The 23,527-nt window shown below is 38.5% G+C and overlaps 1 protein-coding gene across 1 annotated transcript in view; it reads right to left on the minus strand.

Annotated features, from left to right (window-relative positions):
* The window catches only part of LOC133053041 (probable ATP-dependent RNA helicase DDX4), a 95,152-nt gene that overhangs the window by 62,032 nt on the left and 9,593 nt on the right, over positions 1 to 23,527 (minus strand). Inside the window, exon 3 of the mRNA XM_061137826.1 lies at positions 18,713 to 18,773. Within this exon, the coding sequence (XP_060993809.1) occupies positions 18,713 to 18,773 (61 nt within the window). The remainder of the gene's footprint in view (positions 1 to 18,712; positions 18,774 to 23,527) is intronic.

Raw genomic sequence — 23,527 nt, forward strand, 5'->3', positions numbered from 1 at the left:
TAAAGTAAAGAACATTTGAAGCAAGTCAAAATAACAAAAAAGTATCCTGGTGGTAAGTAAGCTTTAAACCATCTAAATGTGCCATCCACACGGCATAGGAGGAATTTTACATAGCAGTAAGAAACATGAGTAGCCTAGTAGAAAAATGGGCGATGAATAAGAATAGGTAGTCCTCCAAATGAAAAAAAAAACGCTGACTAACTCCCACTCATAATTAAAGACACTGAAAATCAAAAGAAGAATATAACTTTTCCCAACCATGACTGACTGGAAACAGTTTGCTAATACGAATCTGGTAGAAGACCTTACATGGGGCTTTCCTCGTAGCTAAGTTGGTAAAGAATCTGCCTGCAATGCACAAGACCTAGGTTAGATCTTTGGGATGGGAAGATCCTCTCAAGAAAGAAACAGCCACCTATTCCAGTATTCTTGCCTGGAGAATACCATGGACAGAAGAGCCTGGCAGGCCACAGCCCATGGGGTTGCAAGAGTTGGACATGACTCCGACATGACTTAGTGACTAAACTACCACCAGAAGACCAAACATTTCTCCAAAGAAGACATACAGATGACCAACAAACACATGAAAAGATGCTCAACATCACTAATTATTAGAGAAATGCTAATCAAAACTACAATGAGTTATCACCTCACACAAGTCAGGATGGCCAACATCAAAAAGTGTACAAACAACAAATGCTGGAGAGAGTGTGGAGAAAAGAGATCCTCTTCCACTGCTCGAGCGAAGGTAAATTGATACAGCCACTATGGAGAACAATACGGAGGTTCCTAAAAACTACTAAAAACAGAAGGAACCTATGACCCAGCAATCCCAACACTGGGCATATACCCAGAGAAAAACGTCATTCAAAATGACACATGTATTCCAATGTTCACTGCAGCGCTATCTACAAAAGCCAGGACAGGGAAGCAAGCAAAATTTCCATCAACAGAGGAAATGAATAAAGAAGGTGTGGTATACACAGACAATGGAATATTCCTTGGCCATAAAAAGGAATTAAATTGGGTCACCTGTTGGAACATGGATATACCTAGAGACTGTCATACAGAATGAAGAAAGTCATAAAAACAAATATCATCTTACTTATAGTTTCCTTTGTAGTGCAAAAGCTTTTAACTTTCATTAGGTCCCATTTGTTTAGTTTTGCTTTTATTTCCAATATTCTGGGAGGTGGGTCATAGAGGATCTTGCTGTGATTTATGTCGGAGAGTGTTTTGCCTATGTTCTCCTCTAGGAATTTTATAGTTTGTGGTCTTACATTTAGATCTTTAATCCATTTTGAGTTTATTTTTGTGTATGGTGTCAGAAAGTGTTCTAGTTTCATTCTTTTACAAGTGGTTGACCAGTTTTCCCAGCACCACTTGTTAAAGAGGTTGTCTTTTTTCCATTGTATATCCTTGCCTCCTTTGTCAAAGATAAGGTGTCCATAGGTTCGTGGATTTATCTCTGGGCTTTCTATTCTGTTCCATTGATCTATATTTCTGTCTTTGTGCCAGTACCATACTGTCTTGATGACTGTGGCTTTGTAGTAGATTCTGAAGTCAGGCAGGTTGACTCCTCCAGTTCCATTCTTCTTTCTCAAGATTACTTTGGCTATTCAAGGTTTTTTGTATTTCCATACAAATTGTGAAATTCTTTGGTCTAGTTCTGTGAAAAATACCGTTGGTAGCTTGATAGGGATTACATTGAATCTATAGACTGCTTTGGGTAGAATAGCAATTTTGACAATATTAATTCTTCCAATCCATGAACACGGTATGTTTCTCCATCTGTTTGTGTCCTCTTTGATTTCTTTCATCAGTGTTTTTATAGTTTTCTATGTATAGGTCTTTTGTTTCTTTAGGTAGATATACTCCTAAGTATTTTATTCTTTTTGTTGCAATGGTGAATGGTATTGTTTCCTTAATTTCTCTGTCTGTTTTTTCATTGTTAGTATATAGGAATGCAAGTGATTTCTGTGTGTTAATTTTATATCCTGCAACTTTACTATATTCATTGATTAGCTCTAGTAATTTTCTGGTAGAGTCTTTAGGGTTTTCTATGTAGAGGATCATGTCATCTGCAAACAGTGAGAGTTTTAATTCTTCTTTTCCTATCTGGATTCCTTTTACTTCTTTTTCTGCTCTGATTGCTGTGGCCAGAAATTCCAACACTATGTTGAATAGTAGTGGTGAGAGTGGGCACCCTTGTCTTGTTCCTGATTTCAGGGGAAATGCCTTCAATTTTTCACCATTGAGGGTGATACTTGCTGTGGGTTTGTCATATATAGCTTTTATTATGTTGAGGTATGTTCCTTCTATTCCTGCTTTCTGGATAGTTTTAATCATAAATGAGTGTTGAATTTTGTCAAAGGCTTTCTCTGCATCTATTGAGAGAATCATATGGTTTTTATCTTTCAATTTGTTAATGTGGTGTATTACATTGATTGATTTGTGGATATTAAAGAATCCTTGCATTCCTGGGATAAAGCCCACTTGGTCATGGTGTATGATTTTTTTAATATTTTGTTGGATTCTGTTTGCTAGAATTTTGTCAAGGATTTTTGCATCTATGTTCATCAGTGTTATTGGCCTGTAGTTTTCTTTTTTTGTGGCATCTTTGTCTGGTTTTGGAATTAGGGTGATGGTGGCCTCATAGAATGAGTTTGGAAGCTTACCTTCTTCTGCAATTTTCTGGAAGAGTTTGAGTAAGATAGGTGTTAGCTCTTCTCTCAATTGTTGGTAGAATTCAGCTGTGAAGCCATCTGGTCCTGGGCTTTTGTTTGCTGGAAGATTTTTGATGACAGTTTCGATTTCCTTGCTTGTGATGGGTCTGTTAAGATCTTCTATTTCTTCCTGGTTCAGTTTTGGAAAGTTATACTTTTCTAAGAATTTGTCCATTTCATCCAAGTTGTCCATTTTATTGGCATAGAGCTGCTGGTAGTAGTCTCTTATGATCCTTTGTATTTCAGTGTTGTCTGTTGTGATCTCTCTATTTTCGTTTCTAATTTTGTTAATTTGGTTCTTCTCTCTTTGTTTCTTAATGAGTCTTGCTAATGGTTTGTCAATTTTGTTTATTTTTTCAAAAAACCAGCTTTTAGCTTTGTTGATTTTTGCTATGGTCTCATTAGTTTCTTTTGCATTTATTTCTGCCCTGATTTTTAAGATTTCTTTCCTTCTGCTAACTCTGGGGTTTTTCATTTCTTCCTTCTCTAATTGCTTTAGGTGTAGAGTTAGGTTATTTAATTGGTTTTTTTCCTGTTTCTTGATGTAAGCCTGTAATGCTATGAACCTTCCCCTTAGCACTGCTTTTACAGTGTCCCATAGGTTTTGGGTTGTTGTGTTTTCATTTTCATTCATTTCTATACATATTTTGATTTCTTTTTTGATTTCTTCTATGATTTGTTGGTTATTCAGAAGCGTGTTATTTAGCCTCCATATGTTTGAAGTTTTAACAATTTTTTCCCTGTATTTGAGATCTAATCTTACTGCACTGTGGTCAGAAAAGATGACTGGAATGATTTCAATTTTTTTGAATTTTCCAAGACCAGATTTATGGCCCAGGATGTGATCCATTCTGGAGAATGTTCCGTGTGCACTTGAGAAAAAGGTGAAGTTGATTGTTTTGGGGTGAAATGTCCTATAGATATCAATTAGGTCTAGCTGGTCCATTGTGTCATTTAAGGTTTGTGTTTCCTTGTTAATTTTCTGTTTAGTTGATCTATCCATAGTTGTGAGTGGGGTATTAAAGTCTCCCACTATTATTGTGTTACTATTAATTTCCTCTTTCATACTCGTTAGCGTTTGCCGTACATATTGCGGTGCTCCTATGTTGGGTGCATATATATTTATAATTGTTATAAGTAAGGTGAAAAGACAGCCCTCAGATTGGGAGAAAATAATAGCAAATGAAGAAACAGACAAAGGATTAATCTCAAAAATATACAAGCAACTCCTGCAGCTCAATTCCAGAAAAATAAATGACCCAATCAAAAAATGGGCCAAAGAACTAAACAGACATTTCTCCAAAGAAGACATATAGATGGCTAACAAACACATGAAAAGATGCTCAATATCACTCATTATTAGAGAAATGCAAATCAAAACCACAATGAGGTACCATTACATGCCAGTCAGGATGGCTGCTATCCAAAAGTCTACAAGCAATAAATGCTGGAGAGGGTGTGGAGAAAAGGGAACCCTCTTACACTGTTGTTGGGAATGCAAACTAGTACAGCCGCTATGGAAAACAGTGTGGAGATTTCTTAAAAAACTGGAAATAGACCTGCCATATGACCCAGCAATCCCACTTCTGGGCATACACACTGAGGAAACCAGATCTGAAAGAGACACGTGCACCCCAATGTTCATCGCAGCACTGTTTATAATAGCCAGGACATGGAAGCAACCTAGATGCCCATCAGCAGATGAATGGATAAGGAAGCTGTGGTACATATACACCATGGAATATTACTCAGCCATGAAAAAGAATTCATTTGAACCAGTCCTAATGAGATGGATGAAGCTGGAGCCCATTATACAGAGTGAAGTAAGCCAGAAAGATAAAGAACATTACAGCATACTGACACATGTATATGGAATTTAGAAAGGTGATAACGATAACCCTATATGCAGAACAGAAAAAGAGACACAGAAATACAGAACAGACTTTTGCACTTTGTGGGAGAATGTGAGGGTGGGATATTTCAAAAGAATAGCATGTATACTATCTATGGTGAAACAGATCACCAGCCCAGGTGGGATGCACGAGACAAGTGCTCCGGCCTGGTGCACTGGGAAGACCCAGAGGAATCAGGTGGAGAGGGAGGTGGGAGGGGGGATCAGGATTGGGAATACATGTAAATCCATGGCTGATTCATATCAATGTATGACAAACCCCACTGGGAAAAAAAAAAAAAACAAATATCATATATTAATGTATAAATGTGGAATCTAGAAAAATGCTACAGATGAACCTATCTGCAACGCGGAAACAGAGACACAAACATAGAGAACAAATCTAAGAATATCAAGAGGCAGGGGCTTGGGGAAAGGATGAACTGGGAGACTGTGATTCACGTATATACACTATTGATGCTATGTGTAAAATAGATAATTAATGAAAATCCTACTGTATAGCACAGGGAACTTTATTCATTGCTCTATGGAAGGAAATCTAAACAAGTGGAAATATATATATTACTGATTCACTTTGCTGTACAATAGAAGCTAAGACAACATTGTAAAGCAACTATATTCCAATAAATATTTTTTTAAATGCCAAGACTAGTCAAGGACGTAAGGAAATAAGCACGAATCAGATACAACATTGAAACTATAAACTAGATCCACCTTGATCCTAATTTTAAAGGAAAATACTTTCTAAAAATATACCAGTATACTTTTTCCTGTGGATATACTCACATGGTAACACAGATACACATAAAAATGATTTTTTTTTAAAAAAAATGTTTTGATAAGCACTGTCTATAACAGCCAAGAAAAACAGTCAAAGGAGAACAGACAAATTACAATCATCCACAGAACAGAGTAAACATTCACAGAACTAAAAACATTAAACTGGTGACTTTCTTCAATAGAAAGTTCATAAAAACTGACCACATGGAAGGCCAAAATGTAAATTCAACAATTTCAAAAATCAGTTATCACATACACAAAACTCTCTAATTGCAATGCAATCAAATTAAAAATTGCTAGAAGACAAATACTGTATATTTTTGTTTGTATGTGGAATCCAAAAAATAAAACAAGTCAACAAATACACAAAAACAGTAAGATGAACAGATATAGAAAACAAACTAGTGGTTTGCCACATGGGAGAAGGGTGAGGGAGGTATGAAATAGGTGAAGGGGAGGTAAGAGGTACAAACTACTAGTTATAAAATAAATTAGCTACAGGGATGCAATATACAGCACAAGGAATATAGTCAATATTTTACACTAACTTTGTATGGTGTATAATCTATAAAAATAGCAAATCACTATTATACACTGACAACTAATTATCGAGTAACTCAATTATACAATTTTAAAATTCTCTTACATTTGGAAACACTTCTATCAAAACAGTTCAAAGAAAAATAATTACAATGGAACTTTAGAAATACTTAGAATTGTATGATAAAATGACACATATCAGAAATTACATTTTTATACAATAAGAACTGAAAATTAATGAGGTAAACATCCATCTCAAATAGTAAGAACATTAGAAAAACAACAAATCACGGAAGAGTAAAGGAGAAAAATGGTGGTAAAAGCAGGCCTCCCTGGTGGCTCAGTGGTAAAGAACCCACCAATGAAGGAGACACAGGTTCAATCCGTAGTTCAGGAAGGTCCCACATGTGGTGGGACAACTAAGCCTGTGTGCCACAACTACTGAACCAGTGCTCCAGAGCCCATGAGTTGCAACTACTGAAGCCCATGCACCTAGAGTCCGTGGTCCACAACAAGAGAAACCAGTGGAAAGAAAGACCCATGCACTGCAACTAGAGAGTAGCCCCCACTCACCACAAGTGAAGAAGGCCTGTGCAGAGCAATTAAGACCCAGTATAGCTGTAAATATATACAAGTAAATAAATCTTTAAAAAAATGTTAACAACAAAAAATAATTAAATAGGAAACAAAAATATAATAGTGGCTCAATAAAGCCAAAACTAAGTTCTTTAAGAAACCAATGACCCACTCCAGGACAAATGACTCAAAGTGAGGAGATGGAAAAAGGTATTTTTGCAAATGAAAATGACAATAAAGTGGGGGATGCAACACTCCTATAAACAAAACAGACTTCCAAACAAAAGCCATAAAAAGGCTAAAGAAAGACACTATATAATGAAAAAAGAATCAATACAAGAAGAGGATATTACACTCAATGACACATACACACTCAATATAGGAGCATCTAAATGTATATAAATATTTATTTTTATATTAAAAATTATATTTAAATACTTAAAACATTTTAATATATAAATATAAAAACATAAGTATATAAAAATATCATATTCTTTGCAGAGAAACATGGAGAACTCTATACAGTCAGCAAAAACAAGACTGGGAGCTGACTGTGGCTCAGATCATAAACTCCTTATTGCCAAATTCAGACTGAAACTGAAGAAAGCAGGGAAAAATCACTACATCCTTCAGGTATGACCTAAATCAAATCCCTTACAATTATACAATAGAAGTGAGAACCAGATTCAAGAGATTAGATCTGATAGAGTGCCTGAAGAACCATAGATGGAGGTTCGTGACATAGTACAGAGGGCAGTGATCAAGACCATCCCCAAGAAAAAGAAATGCAAAAAGGCAAAATGGTTGTCTTAGGTGGCCTTACAAATAGCTGAGAAAAGAAGAGAAGTGAAAGGAAAAGGAGAAAAGGAAAGATATACCCATGTGAATGCAGAGTTCCAAAGAATAGCAAAGAGAGATAAGAAAACCTCCCTCAGTGATCAGTGCAAAGAAATAGAGCAAAACAATACAGTGGGAAAGACTAGAGATCGCTTCAAGAAAATGAGTGATACTAAGGGAACATTTCATGCAAACATGGGCACAATTAAGGACAGAAATGGTATGGACCTAACAGAAGCAGAAGATATTAAGAAGAGGTGGCAAATATACAGAACTATACAAAAACGATCTTCATGACCCAGATAACCATGATGGTGTGATCACTCACCTAGAGGCAGACATCCTGGAATGTGAAGTCAAATGGGCCTTATGAAGCACCACTATGAACAAAGCTAGTGGAGGAGATGGAATTCCAATTGAGCTATTTCAAATCCTAAAAGACGATGCTGTGGAAGTGCTGCACTCAACATGCCAGCAAATTTGGAAGACTCAGCCAGTGGCCACAGGACTGGAAGAGGTCAGTTTTCATTCCAATCCCAAAGAAAGGCAATGCCAAAGAATGTTCACACTACCCCACAATTGCACTCATCTCACATGCTAGCAAAGTAACCTTCAAAATTCTCCAAGCATGCTTCAACAGTACATGAACTGTGAACTTACAGATGTTCAGGCTCGATTTAGAAAAAGCAGAGGAATCAAAGATCACATTGCCAATATTCACTGGATCATTGAAAAATCATGTATTCCAGAAAAACATCTACTTCTGCTTTATTGACTACACTGAAGCATTGGACTGTGTAGATCTCAACAAACGATGGAGAATTGTTAATGAGATGGGAATACCAAACCACCTGACCTGTCTCCAGAGAAATTTGTATGCAGGTCAAGAATCAACAGCTAGAACTGGACATGGAACAAAGACCGGTTCCAAATAGGAAAAGGAGTGTGTCAAGCCTGTATATTGTCACCCGGCTTGTTTAACTTATATGCAGACTACATCATGCAAAATGCTGGGCTGGAGGAATCACAAGCTAGAATTAAGATTTCCAGGAGAAATATCAATAATCTCAGCTATGCAGATGACACCATATTTGTGGCAGGAAGCAAAGAAGAACTAAAGAGCCTCTTGATGAGGGTCAAAGAGGACAATGAAAAAGTGGTCTTAAAATTCAACATTCAGAAAATGAAGATCATTGCATCCAGTCCCATCACTTCATGGCAAATAGATGGGGAAATAATGGAAACACTGAGAGACTTATTTGGGGGGGCTCCAAAATCACGGCAGATGGCGACTGCAGCCATGAAATTAAAAGACTCTTACTCCTTGGAAGAAAAGTCATGACCAACCTCAACAGCATATTAAAAAGCAGATACATTACTTTGCTAACAGAAGTCAATCTAGTCAAAGCTATGGTTTTTCCAGCAGTCATGTAGGGATGTGACAGTTGGGCTATAAAGAAAGCTGAGTGCCAGGGAGGAGCCAAGATGGCGGAGGAATAGGATGGGGAGACCACATTTTCCCCTACAAATTCACCGAAAGAACTATTGAACCCTGAGCAAATTTCACAAAACAACTTCTGATCGCTAGCAGAGGACATCAGGCGCCCAGAAAAGCAAACCATTGTCTTCGAAAGGAGGTAGGACAAAATATAAAAGATAAAAAAAGAGACAAAGGAGCTAGGGACAGAGTCCCGGGAAGGGAGTCTTAATAGAGGAAGTTTCCAAACACCAGGACACCCTCCCACTGGTGGGTCTGGGGGAAGTTTTCGAATCTCGGAGGGCAACGTAACTGGGAGGAAAAATTAAATAAGACCCACAGATTATGTCCCTAAAAGCAACTCCCAGCAGAATGTACCCCAGACGCCCGCATCTGCACCAGCAAAATTTTTTTTCTTTCTTTTCTTTTTCTTTTTTTTCTTTTTTTCTTTCCTTTTTCTCTTCTATTTTCTATTTTTCTTTTTCTCTTATTTCTTTTAAAGTCCTCTAGTACTCCTCTACTACTCCTTAATTTTCATTTTCAATACACTATAACCTTACAAAAAAAAAAAAAAAGAGAGAAGCCATATTTTTAAACCGAAAATTATTCTCTCCCAATCTTGACACTCTGTTTTCTACCTCAGAACACCTCTATTTCCTCCTTTCCCCTTCTCTTCCCAATCCAATTCTGTGAATCTTTGTAGGTCACTGGGCTACGGAGAACACTCTGGGAACAGACAACTGCGTAGATCTGTCTCTCTCCTCTTGAGTCCCCCTTTTTCTCCTCCTGCTCATCTCTATCTCCCTCCTCCCTCTCCTCTTCTTCATGTAACTCTGTGAACCTCTCTGGGTGTCCCTAACGGGGGAGAATATTTTAGCCATTAACCTAGAAGTTTTCTTATCAGGGCTGTATAGTTGGAGAAGTCCTGAGACTACAGGAAGAATAAAACTGAAATCCAGAGGCAGGAGACTTAAGCCCAAAACCTGAGAACACCAGAAAACTCCTGACTACACGGAACTTTAAGTAATAAGTGACTGTGCAAAAGCCTTCATACCTACCCTGAAACCAACCACCACCCAAGAGCCAATAAGATCCAGAGCAAGACATACCACGCAAATTCTCCAGGAACGCAGGACCATAGCCCTGAAAATCAACATACAGGCTGCCCAAGGTCACACCTAACACATAGACCCATCTCAAAACTCATTACTGGGCACTTCATTGCTCTCCAAAGAGAAGAAATCAAGTTCCATGCACCAGAACACTGACGCAAGCTTCCCTAACCAGGAAATCTTGACAAGCCAATCGTCTAACCCCACTCACTGGGTAAATCCTCCACAATAAAAAGGAACCACAGACCTCCAGAATACAGAAAGCCCACTCCAGATACAGGAATCTAAACAAGATGAAAAGGCAGAGAAATACCCAACAGGTAAAGGAACATGGAAAATGCCCACCAAGTCAAACAAAAGAGGAGGAGATAGGGAATCTACCTGAAAAAGAATTTAGAATAATGATAATAAAAATGATCCAAAATCTTGAAAACAAAATGGAGTTACAGATAAATAGCCTGGAAACAAAGATTGAAAAGATACAAGAAATGTTTAATAAAGACCTAGAAGAAATAAAAAAGAGTCAATTAAAAATGAATAATGCAATGAATGAGATCAAAAACACTTTGGAGGGAACCAAGAGTAGAATAACGGAGGCATTAGATAGGATAAGTGAGGTAGAAGATAAAATGGTGGAAATAAATGAAGCAGAGAGGAAAAAAGAGAAAAGGATCAAAAGAAATGAGGACAACCTCAGGGACCTCTGGGACAATGTGAAATGCCCCAACATTCGAATCATAGGAGTCCCAGAAGAAGAAGACAAAAAGGAAGGCCATGAGAAAATACTTGAGGAGATAATAGCTGAAAACTTCCCTAAAATGGGGAAGGAAATAGCCACCCAAGTCCAAGAAACCCAGAGAGTCCCAAACAGGATACACCCAAGGCGAAACACCCCAAGACACATATTAATTAAATTAACAAAGATCAAACACAAAGAACAAATATTAAAAGCAGCAAGGGAAAAACAACAAATAACACACAAAGGGATTCCCATAAGGATAACAGCTGATCTATCAATAGAAACCCTCCAGGCCAGAAGGGAATGGCAGGACATACTGAAATTAATGAAAGAGAATAACCTACAACCTAGATTACTGTATCCAGCAAGGATCTCATTCAGATATGAAGGAGAATTCAAAAACTTTACAGATAAGCAAAAGCTGAGAGAATTCAGCACCACCAAACCAGCTCTTCAACAAATGCTAAAGGATCTTCTCTAGACAGGAAATGCAGAAAGGTTGCATAAACGTGAACCCAAAACAACAAAGTAAATGGCAACGGGACCACACCTATCAATAATTACCCTAAATGTAAATGGGTTGAATGCCCCAACCAAAAGACAAAGATTGGCTGAATGGATACAAAAACAAGACCCCTATATATGCTGTCTACAAGAGACCCACCTCAAAACAAGGGACACATACAGACTAAAAGTGAAGGGCTGGAAAAAAATATTTCATGCAAACGGAAACCAAAAGAAAGCAGGAGTCGCAATACTCATATCAGATAAAATAGACTTTCAAATAAAGGCTGTGAAAAGAGACAAAGAAGGACACTACATAATGATCAAAGGATCAAAGAAGAAGATATATCAATTATAAATATATATGCCCCCAACATAGGAGCACCGCAATATGTGCGGAAAACACTAACGAGTATGCCAGAGGAAATTAACAGTAACACAATAATAGTGGGAGACTTTAATACCCCACTCACAACTATGGATAGATCAACTAAACAGAAAATTGACAAGGAAACACAAACCTTAAATGACACAATGGACCAGCTAGACCTAATCGATATCTATAGGACATTTCACCCCAAACCAATCAACTTCACCTTTTTCTCAAGTGCACACGGAACCTTCTCCAGAATAGATCACATCCTGGGCCATTCATCTAGTCTTGGTAAATTAAAAAAAAAAATGAAATCATTCCAGTCATCTTTTCTGACAACAGTTCAGTAAGATTAGAACTCAATTACAGGGAAAAAATTATTACAACTTCAAACATATGGAGGCTAAACAACATGCTTCTGAATAACCAACAAATCATAGAAGAAATCAAAAAAGAAATAAAAATGTGCATAGAAATGAATGAAAATGAAAACACAACAACCCACAGCCTATGGGACACTGTAAAAGCAGTGCTAAAGGGAAGATTCATAGCATTACAGGCCTACCTCAAGAAACAAGAAAAATGTCAAATAAAAAACCTAACTCTACACCTAAAGCAACTAGAGAAGGAAGAAATGAAGAACCGCAGGGTTAGTAGAAGGAAAGAAATCTTAAATATTAGGGCAGAAATAAATGCAAAAGAAACTAAAGAGACCATAGCAAAAATCAACAAAGCTAAAAGTTGGTGTTTTGAAAAAATAAACAAAATTGACAAACCATTAGCAAGACTCATTCAGAAACAAAGGGAGAAGAACCAAATTAACAAAATTAGAAACGAAAATGGAGAGATCACAACAGACAACACTGAAATACAAAGGATCATAAGAGATTATTACCAGCAACTCTGTGCCAATAAAATGGACAACTTGGAAGAAATGGATGAATTCTTAGAAAAGTATAACTTTCCAAAACTGAACCAGGAAGACATAGAAGATCTTAACAGACCCATCACAAGCAAGGAAATCGAAACTGTAATCAGAAATCTTCCAGCAAACAAAAGCCCAGGACAAGATGGCTTCACAGCTGAATTCTGCCAAAAACTGAGAGAAGAGCTAACCCCTATCTTACTCAAACTCTTCCAGAAAATTGCAGAAGAAGGTAACTTTCAAACTCATTCTATGAGGCCACCATCACCCTAATTCCAAAACCAGACAAAGATGCCACAAAAAAAGAAAACTACAGGCCAATATTACTGATGAACATAGATGCAAAAATCCTTAACAAAATTCTAGCAAACAGAATCCAACAACATATTAAAAAAATCATACACCATGACCAAGTGGGCTTTATCCCAGGAATGCAAGGATTCTTTAAAATATGCAAATCAATCAATGTAATACACATTAACAAATTGAAAGATGAAAAAAATATGATTATCCCAATAGATGCACAGAAAAGTCTTTGACAAAATTCAACACCCATTTATGATTAAAACTCTCCAGAAAGCAGGAATAAAAGCAACATACCTCAACATAAAAAAGCTATATATGACAAAGCCACAGCAAGCATTACCCTATGGTGAAAAATTGAAAGCATTTCCCCTAAAATCAGGAACAAGACAAGGGTGCCCACTCTCACCACTACTATTCAACATACTTTTCGAAGTGCTGGCCACAACAGTCAGAGCAGAAAAAGAAGTAAAAGGAATCCAGATAGGAAAAGAAGAAGTGAAACTATCTCTGTTTGCAGGTGACATAATCCTCTACATAGAAAACCCTAAAGACTCTACCAGAAACTTACTAGAGCTATCAACGAATATAGTAAAGTTGCAGGATATAAAATTAACACACAGAAATCCCTTGCATTCGTATACACTAACAATGAGAAAACAGAAAGAGAAAAAAATAGCATTCACCATTGCAACACAAAGAATAAAATACTTAGGAGTGTATCTACCTAAAGAAACAAAAGATCTATACATAGAAAACTATAAAACCTGAATTAAGAAATCAAAGAGGACACAAACAGATGGAGAAATATACCATGTTCATGGATTGGAAGAATAAATATTGTCAAAATGGCTATAGTACCCAAAGCAATCTATACATTCAATGCAACCCCTATCAAGCTACCAACGGTATTTTTCACAGAACTGGAACAAATAATTTCACAATTTGTATGGAAATACAAAAAACCTCGAATAGCCAAAGTAATCTTGAGAAAGAAGAATGGAACTGGAGGAATCAACCTGCCTGACTTCAGAATCTACTACAAAGCCACAGTTATCAAGATAGAATGGTACTGGCACAAAGACAGAAATATAGATCAATGGAAGAGAATAGAAAGCCCAGAAATAAATCCATGAAAATATGGACACCTTATCTTTGACAAAGGAGGCAAGGATATACAATGGAAAAAAGACAACCTCTTTAGCAAGTGGTGCTGGGAAAACTGGTCAACCACCTGTAAAAGAATGGAACTAGAACACTTTCTAACACCATACACAAAAATAAACTCAAAATGGATTAAAGATCTAAATGTAAGACCACAAACTATAAAACTCCTAGAGGAGAACATAGGCAAAACACTCTCTGACTTAAATCATAGCAGGATCCTCTATGACCCACATCCCAGAATATTAGAAACAAAGGCAAAAATAAACAAATGGGACCTAATGAAATTTAAAAGCTTCTGCACAACGAAGGAAACTGTAAGCAAGGTGAAAAGACAGTCCTCAGATTGGGAGAAAATAATAGCAAATGAAGAAACAGACAAAGGATTAATCTCAAAAATATACAAGCATCTCCTGCAGCTCAATTCCAGAAAAATACATGACCCAATCAAAAAATGGGCCAAAGAACTAAAGAGACATTTCTCCAAAGAAGATATACAGATAGCTAACAAACACATGAAAAGATGCTCAACATCACTCATTATCAGAGAAATGCAAATCAAAACCACAATGAGGTACCATTACACGCCAGTCAGGATGGCTGCTATCCAAAAGTCTACAAGCAATAAATGCTGGAGACAGTGTGGAGAAAAGGGAACCCTCTTACACTGTTGGTGGGAATGCAAACTAGTACAGCCGCTATGGAGAACAGTGTGGAGATTTCTTAAAAAACTGGAAATAGACCTGCCATATTACCCAGCAATCCCACTTTTGGGCATACATACAGAGGAAACCAGATCTGAAAGAGACACATGCACCCCAATGTTCATCGCAGCACTGTTTATAATAGCCAGGACATGGAAGAAACCTAGATGCCCATCAGCAGATGAATGGATAAGGAAGCTGTGGTACACATACACCATGGAATATTACTCAGGCATTAAAAGGAATTCATTTGAATCAGTTCTAATGAGATGGATGAAACTGGAGCCCATTATACAGAGGGAAGTAAGCCAGAAAGATAAAGAACAATACAGTATACTAACACATATATATGGAATTTAGAAAGATTGTAATGATAACCCTATATGCAAAACAGAAAAAGAGACACAGTTGTACTGAACAGACTTGTGGACTCTGTGGGAGAAGGCGAGGGTGGGATGTTTCAAGAGAACAGCAGCAAAACACGTATATTATCTAGGGTGAAAGAGATCACCAGCCCAGGTTGGATGCATGAGACAAGTGCTCAGACCTAGTGCACTGGGAAGACCCAGAGGGATCGGGTAGAGAGGGAGGTGGGAGGGGGGATCGGGATGGGGAATACATTTAAATCCATGGCTAATTCATGGCAATGTATGACAAAAACCACTACAATATTGTAAAGGAATTAGCCTCCAACTAATAAAAATAAATGAAAATAAAGAAAAAAAGAAAGCTGAGTGCCGAACAAGTAATGCTTTTGTACTATGGTGTTGGAGAAGACTCTTGAGAGTTCCTTGGACTGCAAGGAGATCCAACCAGTCAATCCTAATGGAAATCATTCCTGAATATTCATTGGAAGGACTGATGCTGAAGTAGAAACTCCAATACTTTGGCCACCTGATGTGAAGAACTAACATTTGAAAAGATCCTGATACTGGGAAAGATTGAAGACGGGAGGAGAACGGGATGACAGAGGATGAGATGGTTGGATGGCATCACCAATCGAGGGACATGAGTTTGGGTAAGCTCTGGAGTTGGTGATGGACAGGGAAGCCTGGGGTGCTGCAGTCCATGGGGTCCCAAAGAGTCAGACATGACTCAGCAACTGAACTGAACTGAAATATAGAAAACAAATACTAACAGACAAATGGATGGGAATACAATAATAAAGGAGACTTTAAGACCTCACTGACATCAGTGGACAAACCTTCCAGACAGAAAATCAATAAGGCAACAGAGATCCTAAATGATATATTAGAACAGTTAGACTTAATTGATTTTTTCAGGACATACAGTTCAGTTGCTCAGACTCTTTGGTTAATACAGTAAATTTTGTTGTTGTATGTATTTTTTTAATTGAAAATATACTAGAAGTAGCATATTAGCCTGCTGTGAACTTCAACAAAACCAAAGACTACTGTCATGAGTTTAATTTTCTAGCCCAGGTCCTACCACTTCCACCTATCTTCTCAGCTTTATAAAAAATGTAGGTGAACAAGATGGAGACAAGTGACAGGGGGAAAGCAACAGCTCCCTTATCTTGATTTGTTTCTCTTATTTGCCAAGGACCTCCCTAAGTTAGTTTTCAGATCCCAAAGAAGCTCATATTATCTTTTTTTAATTAAATATTTTACTTTTTTAATTAATTTATTTAATTGGAGGTTAATTACAATATTGTGGTGGGTTTTGCCATACATTGACATGAATCAGCCACGGGTGTACAAGCCACAGGTGTACATAGCTGTACCTGTGTACAGCCACAGGTGTTCCTTGTTTGGAACAAGGCTGTTCCAAACCATCCTCCCAGCTACCTCCCCATCCAATCCCTCTGGATTGTCCCAGTGCACCAGCTCTGAGTGCCCTGTTTCAAGCATTGAACTTGGACTGGTCATCTATTTCACATATGGTAATAGACATGTTTCAATGCTATTCTCTAAAATCATCCCATCCTCACCTTCTCCCAAGAGTTCAAAAGCCTGTACTTTATGTCTGTGTCTCTTTTGCCGTCTTGCATATAGGGTCACTGTTACCATCTTTCTAAATTCCACCATATATATGTGCTAATATACTGTTATTGGTGTTTTTTATTTCTGACTTACTTCACTCTGTATAATAGGTTCCAGTTTCAATCACCTCATTAGAACTGACTGAAATATGTTCTTTTTATAGCTGAGTAATATTCCACTGTGTATATGTACCACAACTTTCTCATCCATTCATCTGTGGACAGACATCTAGGTTGCTTCCATGTCCTAGCTACTGTAAACAGTGCTACAATGAACACTGGGGTACACGTGTCTCTTTCAATTCTGGTTTCCTCAGTGTGTGTGCCCAGCAGTGGGACTGCTGGGTCATATGGCAGTTCTATCTCCAGTTTTTTAAGGAATCTCCACACTGTTCGCCATAGTGGCTGTACTAGTTTGCATTCTCACCAACAGTCTAAGAGGGGTCCGTTTTCTCCACACCTCCAGCATTTATTGTTTGTAGACTTTTTGATAGCAGCCATTCTGACCAGCGTGAGATGGTACCTCATTGTGGTTTTGATTTGCATTTCTCTGATGATAAGTGATATTGAGCATCTTGTCATGTGTTTGTTAGCCTTCTGTATGTCTTCTTTGCAGAAATGTCTGTTTAGTTCTTTGGCCCATTTTTTGACTGAGTCGTTTATTTTTCTGGTATTGGGCTGCATGAGCTCCTTGTGGGTTTTTGACATTGAAAGTTGCTTTGTTTGCTATTATTTTCTCCAATTCTGAAAACTGTCTTTTCAACTTGCTCATAGTTTCCTTCGTTGTGCAAAAGCTTTTAAGTTTAATTAGGTCCCATTTTGGTTTTTTTGCTTTTATTTCCATTACTCCGGGAGGTGGATCATAGATGATCCTGTTGTGATTTATGTCAGAGTGTTCTGCCTATGTTTTCCTCTAGGAGATTTATAGTTTCTGGTTTTAAATTTAGATCTTTAATTTATTTTGAGTTTATTTTTGTGTATGGTGTTAGAAAGTGTTCTAGTTTCATTCTTTTACAACTGGTTGACCAGTTTTCCCAGCATCACCTGTTAATAAGATTGTCTTTTCTCCGTTGCATATTTTTGCCTCCTTTGCCAAAGATAAGGTGTCCATAGGTGCGTGGATTTATCTCTGGGCTTTCTATTTTGTTCCAGTGGTCTATGTTTCTGTTTTTGTGCCAGTACCATACTGTCTTGACGACTGTAGCTTTATAGTATAGTCTGAAGTCAGGCAGGTTGATTCCTCCAGTTCCATTCTTCGTTCTCAAGATGCTTTGGCTATTCGAGGTTTTTTGTGCTTCAGTACAAATTGTGGAATTATTTTTTTCTAGTTCTGTGAAAAAATGTTATTGGTAGCTTGATAGGGATTGCATTGAATCTATAGATTTCGTTGTGGAGTATACTCATTTTCACTATGTTGATTGTTCCAATTCATGAACATGGAATATTTCTCTATCTATTTGTGTCATCGTTTGATTTCTTTCATCAGGGTTTTACAATTTTCTAAATATAGGTCTTTTGTTTCTTGAGGTAAATTTATTCCTAAGTATTTTATTCTTTTTGACGTAATGGTGAATAGGGTTGTTTCCTTAATTCCTATATCTATTTTCTTTTTGTTAGTGTATAGGAATGCCAGGGATTTATGTGCATTAATTTGATATGAGTTTGGTTTAAATAGTTGCTATCCTGACAGGTCACCATCACTGTAACCTGCTTCAACACCTGAGTCTACTCTCCTACTGCCTTATATCAGGAATCCTGACAATTCCCATAGCAGCCTGAAAGCCAAACATGCAACTTGGAGGCTGCGCAAAGGTTTTACAGCAAACCCACTAAAAAGGAGGATACACTCTAACATTACACTGTCTCTTCTCTCCCTTCCTTTAATTGTAAGAGGCTCCAAACCCAAAATATTCAAGCCAAAACGTCTCACTAGAAAATTTAAAAACATTTTTGACAAGGTATCTATTAGTCTGCTTCTCATCCAGTGGATGAAGCCCTTAACCTAAAAACAGTTCTGCATTTTTGCTTTAACACATACCTGATGATGAAGCCAGAGTCCTGTTAAAAGTGTCTCCATTTGCTCCAGAAGAATACCTATCCTGTAAGAAAAAAGAAAACACTAGTTTTCTACTTTGAATAATAACAAGGAGTAATCTATCTCATAAATACTAGAAAGTTTTAACAATTAGCTTTTGTCCAGAACAAAATAATTAAAGAATGTAAGATTTCCCGGGTCACTGCATGTTCTTTTATTTACTACTCTACAACACCTTCACTTTAAAATTGTATGAATAGGGAGGAGCCAAGATGGCAGAGGAGCAGGACGGGGAGACCACTTTCTCTCCTACAAATTCATCAAAAGAATAACTGAATGCAGAGCAAACTTCACAAAACAACTTCTGATCACTAGCTGAGGTCATCAGGAGCCTAGAAAAGCAGCCCATTGTCTTCGAAAGGAGGTAGGACAAAATATAAAAGATAAAAAGTGAGACAAAAGAGCTAAGGACGGAGATCCGTCCCAGGAAGTGAGTCTTTAGAGGACGTTTCCAGGCACCGGGAAACCCTCACACTGGCGGACCTGGGGGAAGTGTTTGAATCTCGGAGGGCAACCTGACTGGGAGGGAAACAATAAATAAAACCCACAGATTACAAGCCTAAAAGCAACTCCCAGCAGAAAAGTACCCCAGACACCCGCATCCACCACCAGCAAGTGGGGGCGGCACGGAGAGGAGCGGGAGGTATTGCTTGGGGTAGGGTCCGGGCCTGAGTGCCTTGAGGACAATCGGAGGGATCTTTTGTGAGTTGCCACCTTGAACCGAGGGAGAGCAAAAGAGAGAGAGACAATTAACCTGCCCAAACACACTCCCGGCCATTCGCAGAACAAAGGGACTGAGAAAGTCCAGAGAAGACCTCGCAGGCTGCAGACCGGCCCAGCCCCACCGGAGGCAGGAGCAAGTCACGGCGAGACACAGGGCGCAGGCACCCAACCGGCACAGGCGGGGGCGGGGGCTGGGGACTGGGGCTGGGGACGCGGAGCGCAGAAGGCACACGCACCCGACTGGCGCCAGCGGAAACTGAGACTGGGACCACGGAAGGGAGTAGGCGCGCCACACCCGGGGATAGTGCGCCCGTCAAGCCCCTGGCTGCCTAGACTGCTCTGACGGGGAAGGCACAAAGAGCAGGCGCAGCTTTCTGTTCCATGCTTTTGTGGAACACCCGAGGGCTGGAACCTCGCGCAGCGTGGGGCGTGCTCCATATAGAGCAGCCGGGAGCCTGAGCAGCGCAGATGGCGAAAGAAGCGCCAGCCTCTCCCCGCAGCGCCAGCCCCTCCCTGCAGCGCCAGCCCTTCTCTGCAGCGCCAGCCCCTCCCCGCAGCTCGACAGAACTAGCTACCTGAATAAGAGTCCACCTCCGCCTGCCTGTGTCAGGGCGGAAATGAGGCTCTGAAGAGACCGGCATACAGAAGCCAAATAAACAAAGGGAACCGCTTCAGAAGGGACCGGTGCAACAGATTAAAATCCCTGTAGAAAACACTGACTACACCGGAAGGGGCCTGTAGATATCGAGAAGTGTAAGCTGGAACAAGGAGCTATCTGAAACTGAGCCGAACCCACACTGACCACAACAGCTCCAGAGAAACTCCTAGATATATTTTTACTTTCTTTTTTATATGTAAGAAAATTTTTTTTATTTTATTTTTTCTTTTTTATTTTTTCTCTTTTATTTTCCTTTAAAATTCTCTATTACTCCCCCATTACTCCTTAACTTTCATTTTCATAGATTTTTACGATTTCTTTAATTAGGGAAAATTTTTTTTCCTTTCTTTTTTTATTCCTTTTTCTCTTCTACTTTCTATTTCTCTTTTTCTCTTATTTCTTTTAAAGTCCTCTAGTACTCCTCTACTACTCCTTAATTTTCATTTTCAATACACTATAACTTACAAAAAAAAAAAAGAAGTGAAGCCCTATTTTTAAACTGAAAATTATTGTCTCCCAATCTTGACACTCTGTTTTCTACCTCAGAATGCCTCTATTTCCTCCTTTCCCCTCCTCTTCCCAATCCAATTCTGTGAATCTTTGTAGGTCACTGGGCTACGGAGAATACTCTGGGAACAGACAGCTGCGTAGATCTGTCTCTCTCCTCTTGAGTCCCCCTTTTTCTCCTCCTGCTCATCTCTATCTCCCTCCTCCCTCTCCTCTTCTTCATGTAACTCTGTGAACCTCTCTGGGTGTCCCTAACGGGGTAGAATATTTTAGCCATTAACCTAGAAGTTTTCTTATCAGGGCTGTATAGTTGGAGAAGTCCTGAGACTATAGGAAGAATAAAACTGAAATCCAGAGGCAGGAGACTTAAGCCCAAAACCTGAGAACACCAGAAAACTCCTGACTACATGGAACTTTAAGTAATAAGAGACCATCCAAAAGCCTCCATACCTACACTGAAACCAACCACCACCCAAGAGCCAATAAGTTTTAGAGCAGGACATACCACGCAAATTCTCCAGCAATGCAGGAACATAGCCCTGAACGTCAACATACAGGCTGCCCGAGGTTATACCTAAAACATAGACCCATCTCAAAACTCATTACTGGGCACTCCATTGCTCTCCAAAGAGAAGAAATCAAGTTCCACGCACCAGAACACCGACGCAAACTTCCCTAACCAGGAAACCTTGACAAGCCAATCATCTAACCCCACCCACTGGGTAAAACCTCCACAATAAAAAGGAACCACAGACCACCAGAATACAGAAAGCCCACTCCAGACACAGCAATCTAAACAAGATGAAAAGGCAGAGAAATACCCAACAGGTAAAGGAACATGGAAAATGCCCACCAAGTCAAACAAAAGAGGAGGAGATAGGGAATCTACCTGAAAAAGAATTTAGAATAATGATAATAAAAATGATCCAAAATCTTGAAAACAAAATGGCGTTACAGATAAATAGCCTGGAGACAAAGATTGAAAAGATGCAAGAAATGTTTAATAAAGACCTAGAAGAAATAAAAAAAAGTCAATTAAAAATGAATAATGCAATGAATGAGATCAAAAACACTATGGAGGGAACCAAGAGTAGAATAACGGAGGCAGAAGATAGGATAAGGGAGGGAGAAGATAAAATAGTGGAAATAAATGAAGCAGAGAGGAAAAAAGAAAAAAGAATCAAAAGAAATGAGGACAACCTCAGGGACCTCTGGGACAATGTGAAATGCCCCAACATTCGAATCATAGGAGTCCCAGAAGAAGAAGACAAAAAGGAAGGCCATGAGAAAATACTCGAGGAGATAATAGCTGAAAACTTCCCTAAAATGGGGAAGGAAATAGCCACCCAAGTTCAAGAAACCCAGAGAGTCCCAAACAGGATAAACCCAAGGCGAAACACCCCAAGACACATATTAATCAAATTAACAAAGATCAAACACAAAGAACAAATACTAAAATCAGCAAGGGAGAAACAACAAATAACACACAAAGGGATTCCCATCAGGATAACAGCTGATCTATCAATAGAAACCCTCCAGGCCAGAAGGGAATGGCAGGACATACTGAAAGTAATGAAAGAGAAACCTACCACCTAGATTACTATACACAGCAAGGATCTCATTCAGATATGAAGGAGAACTCAAAAGCTTTACAGACAAGCAAAAGCTGAGAGAATTCAGCACCACCAAACCAGCCCTTCAACAAATGCTAAAGGATCTTCTCTAGACAGCAAACACAGAAAGGTTGTATAAACGTGAACCCAAAACAGCAAAGTAAATGGCAACAGGACCATACCTATCAATAATAACCTTAAATGTAAATGGGTTGAATGCCGCAACCAAAAGACAAAGACTGGCTGAATGGATACAAAAACAAGACCCCTATATATGCTGTCTACAAGAGGCCCACCTCAAAACAAGGGACACATACAGACTAAAAGTGAAGGGCTGGAAAAAAATATTTCACACAAACAGAGACCAAAAGAAAGCAGGAGTCGCAATACTCATATCCGATAAAATAGACTTTCAAATAAAGGCTGTGAAAAGAGACAAAGAAGGACACTACATAATGATCAAAGGATCAATCAAAGAAGAAGATATAACAATTATAAATACATATGCACCCAACATAGGAGCACCGCAATATGTACGGCAAACGCTAACGAGTATGAAAGAGGAAATTAATAGTAACACAATAATAGTGGGAGACTTTACTACCCCACTCACAACTATGGATAGATCAACTAAACATAGAATTAGCAAGGAAACACAAACCTTAAATGACACAATGGACCAGCTAGACCTAATTGATATCTATAGGACATTTCACCCCAAAACAATCAAATTCACCTTTTTCTCAAGTGCACACTGAACCTCCTCCAGAATAGATCACATCCTGGGCCATAAATCTGGTCTTGGAAAATTCAAAAAAATTGAAATCATTCCAGTCATCTTTTCTGACCACAGTGCAGTAAGATTAGATCTCAATTACAGGAAAAAAATTGTTAAAAATTCAACCACATGGAGTCTTAATAACACGCTTCTGAATAACCAACAAATCATAGAAGAAATCAAAAAAGAAATCAAAATATGTATAGAAATGAATGAAAATGAAAACACAACAACCCAAAACCTATGGGACACTGTAAAAGCAGTGCTAAGGGGAAGCTTCATAGCATTACAGGCTTACATCAAGAAACAAGAAAAAAGCCAAATATATAACCTAACTCTACACCTAAAGCAATTAGAGAAGGAAGAAATGAAGAACCCCAGACTAAGCAGAAGGATAGAAATCTTAAAAATTAGGGCAGAAATAAATGTAAAAGAAATCAAAGAGACAATAGCAAAAATCAACAAAGCTAAAAGCTGGT

This window comes from Dama dama, chromosome X, assembly GCF_033118175.1.
Source record: "Dama dama isolate Ldn47 chromosome X, ASM3311817v1, whole genome shotgun sequence".
Classification (NCBI taxonomy): Eukaryota; Metazoa; Chordata; class Mammalia; order Artiodactyla; family Cervidae; genus Dama; species Dama dama.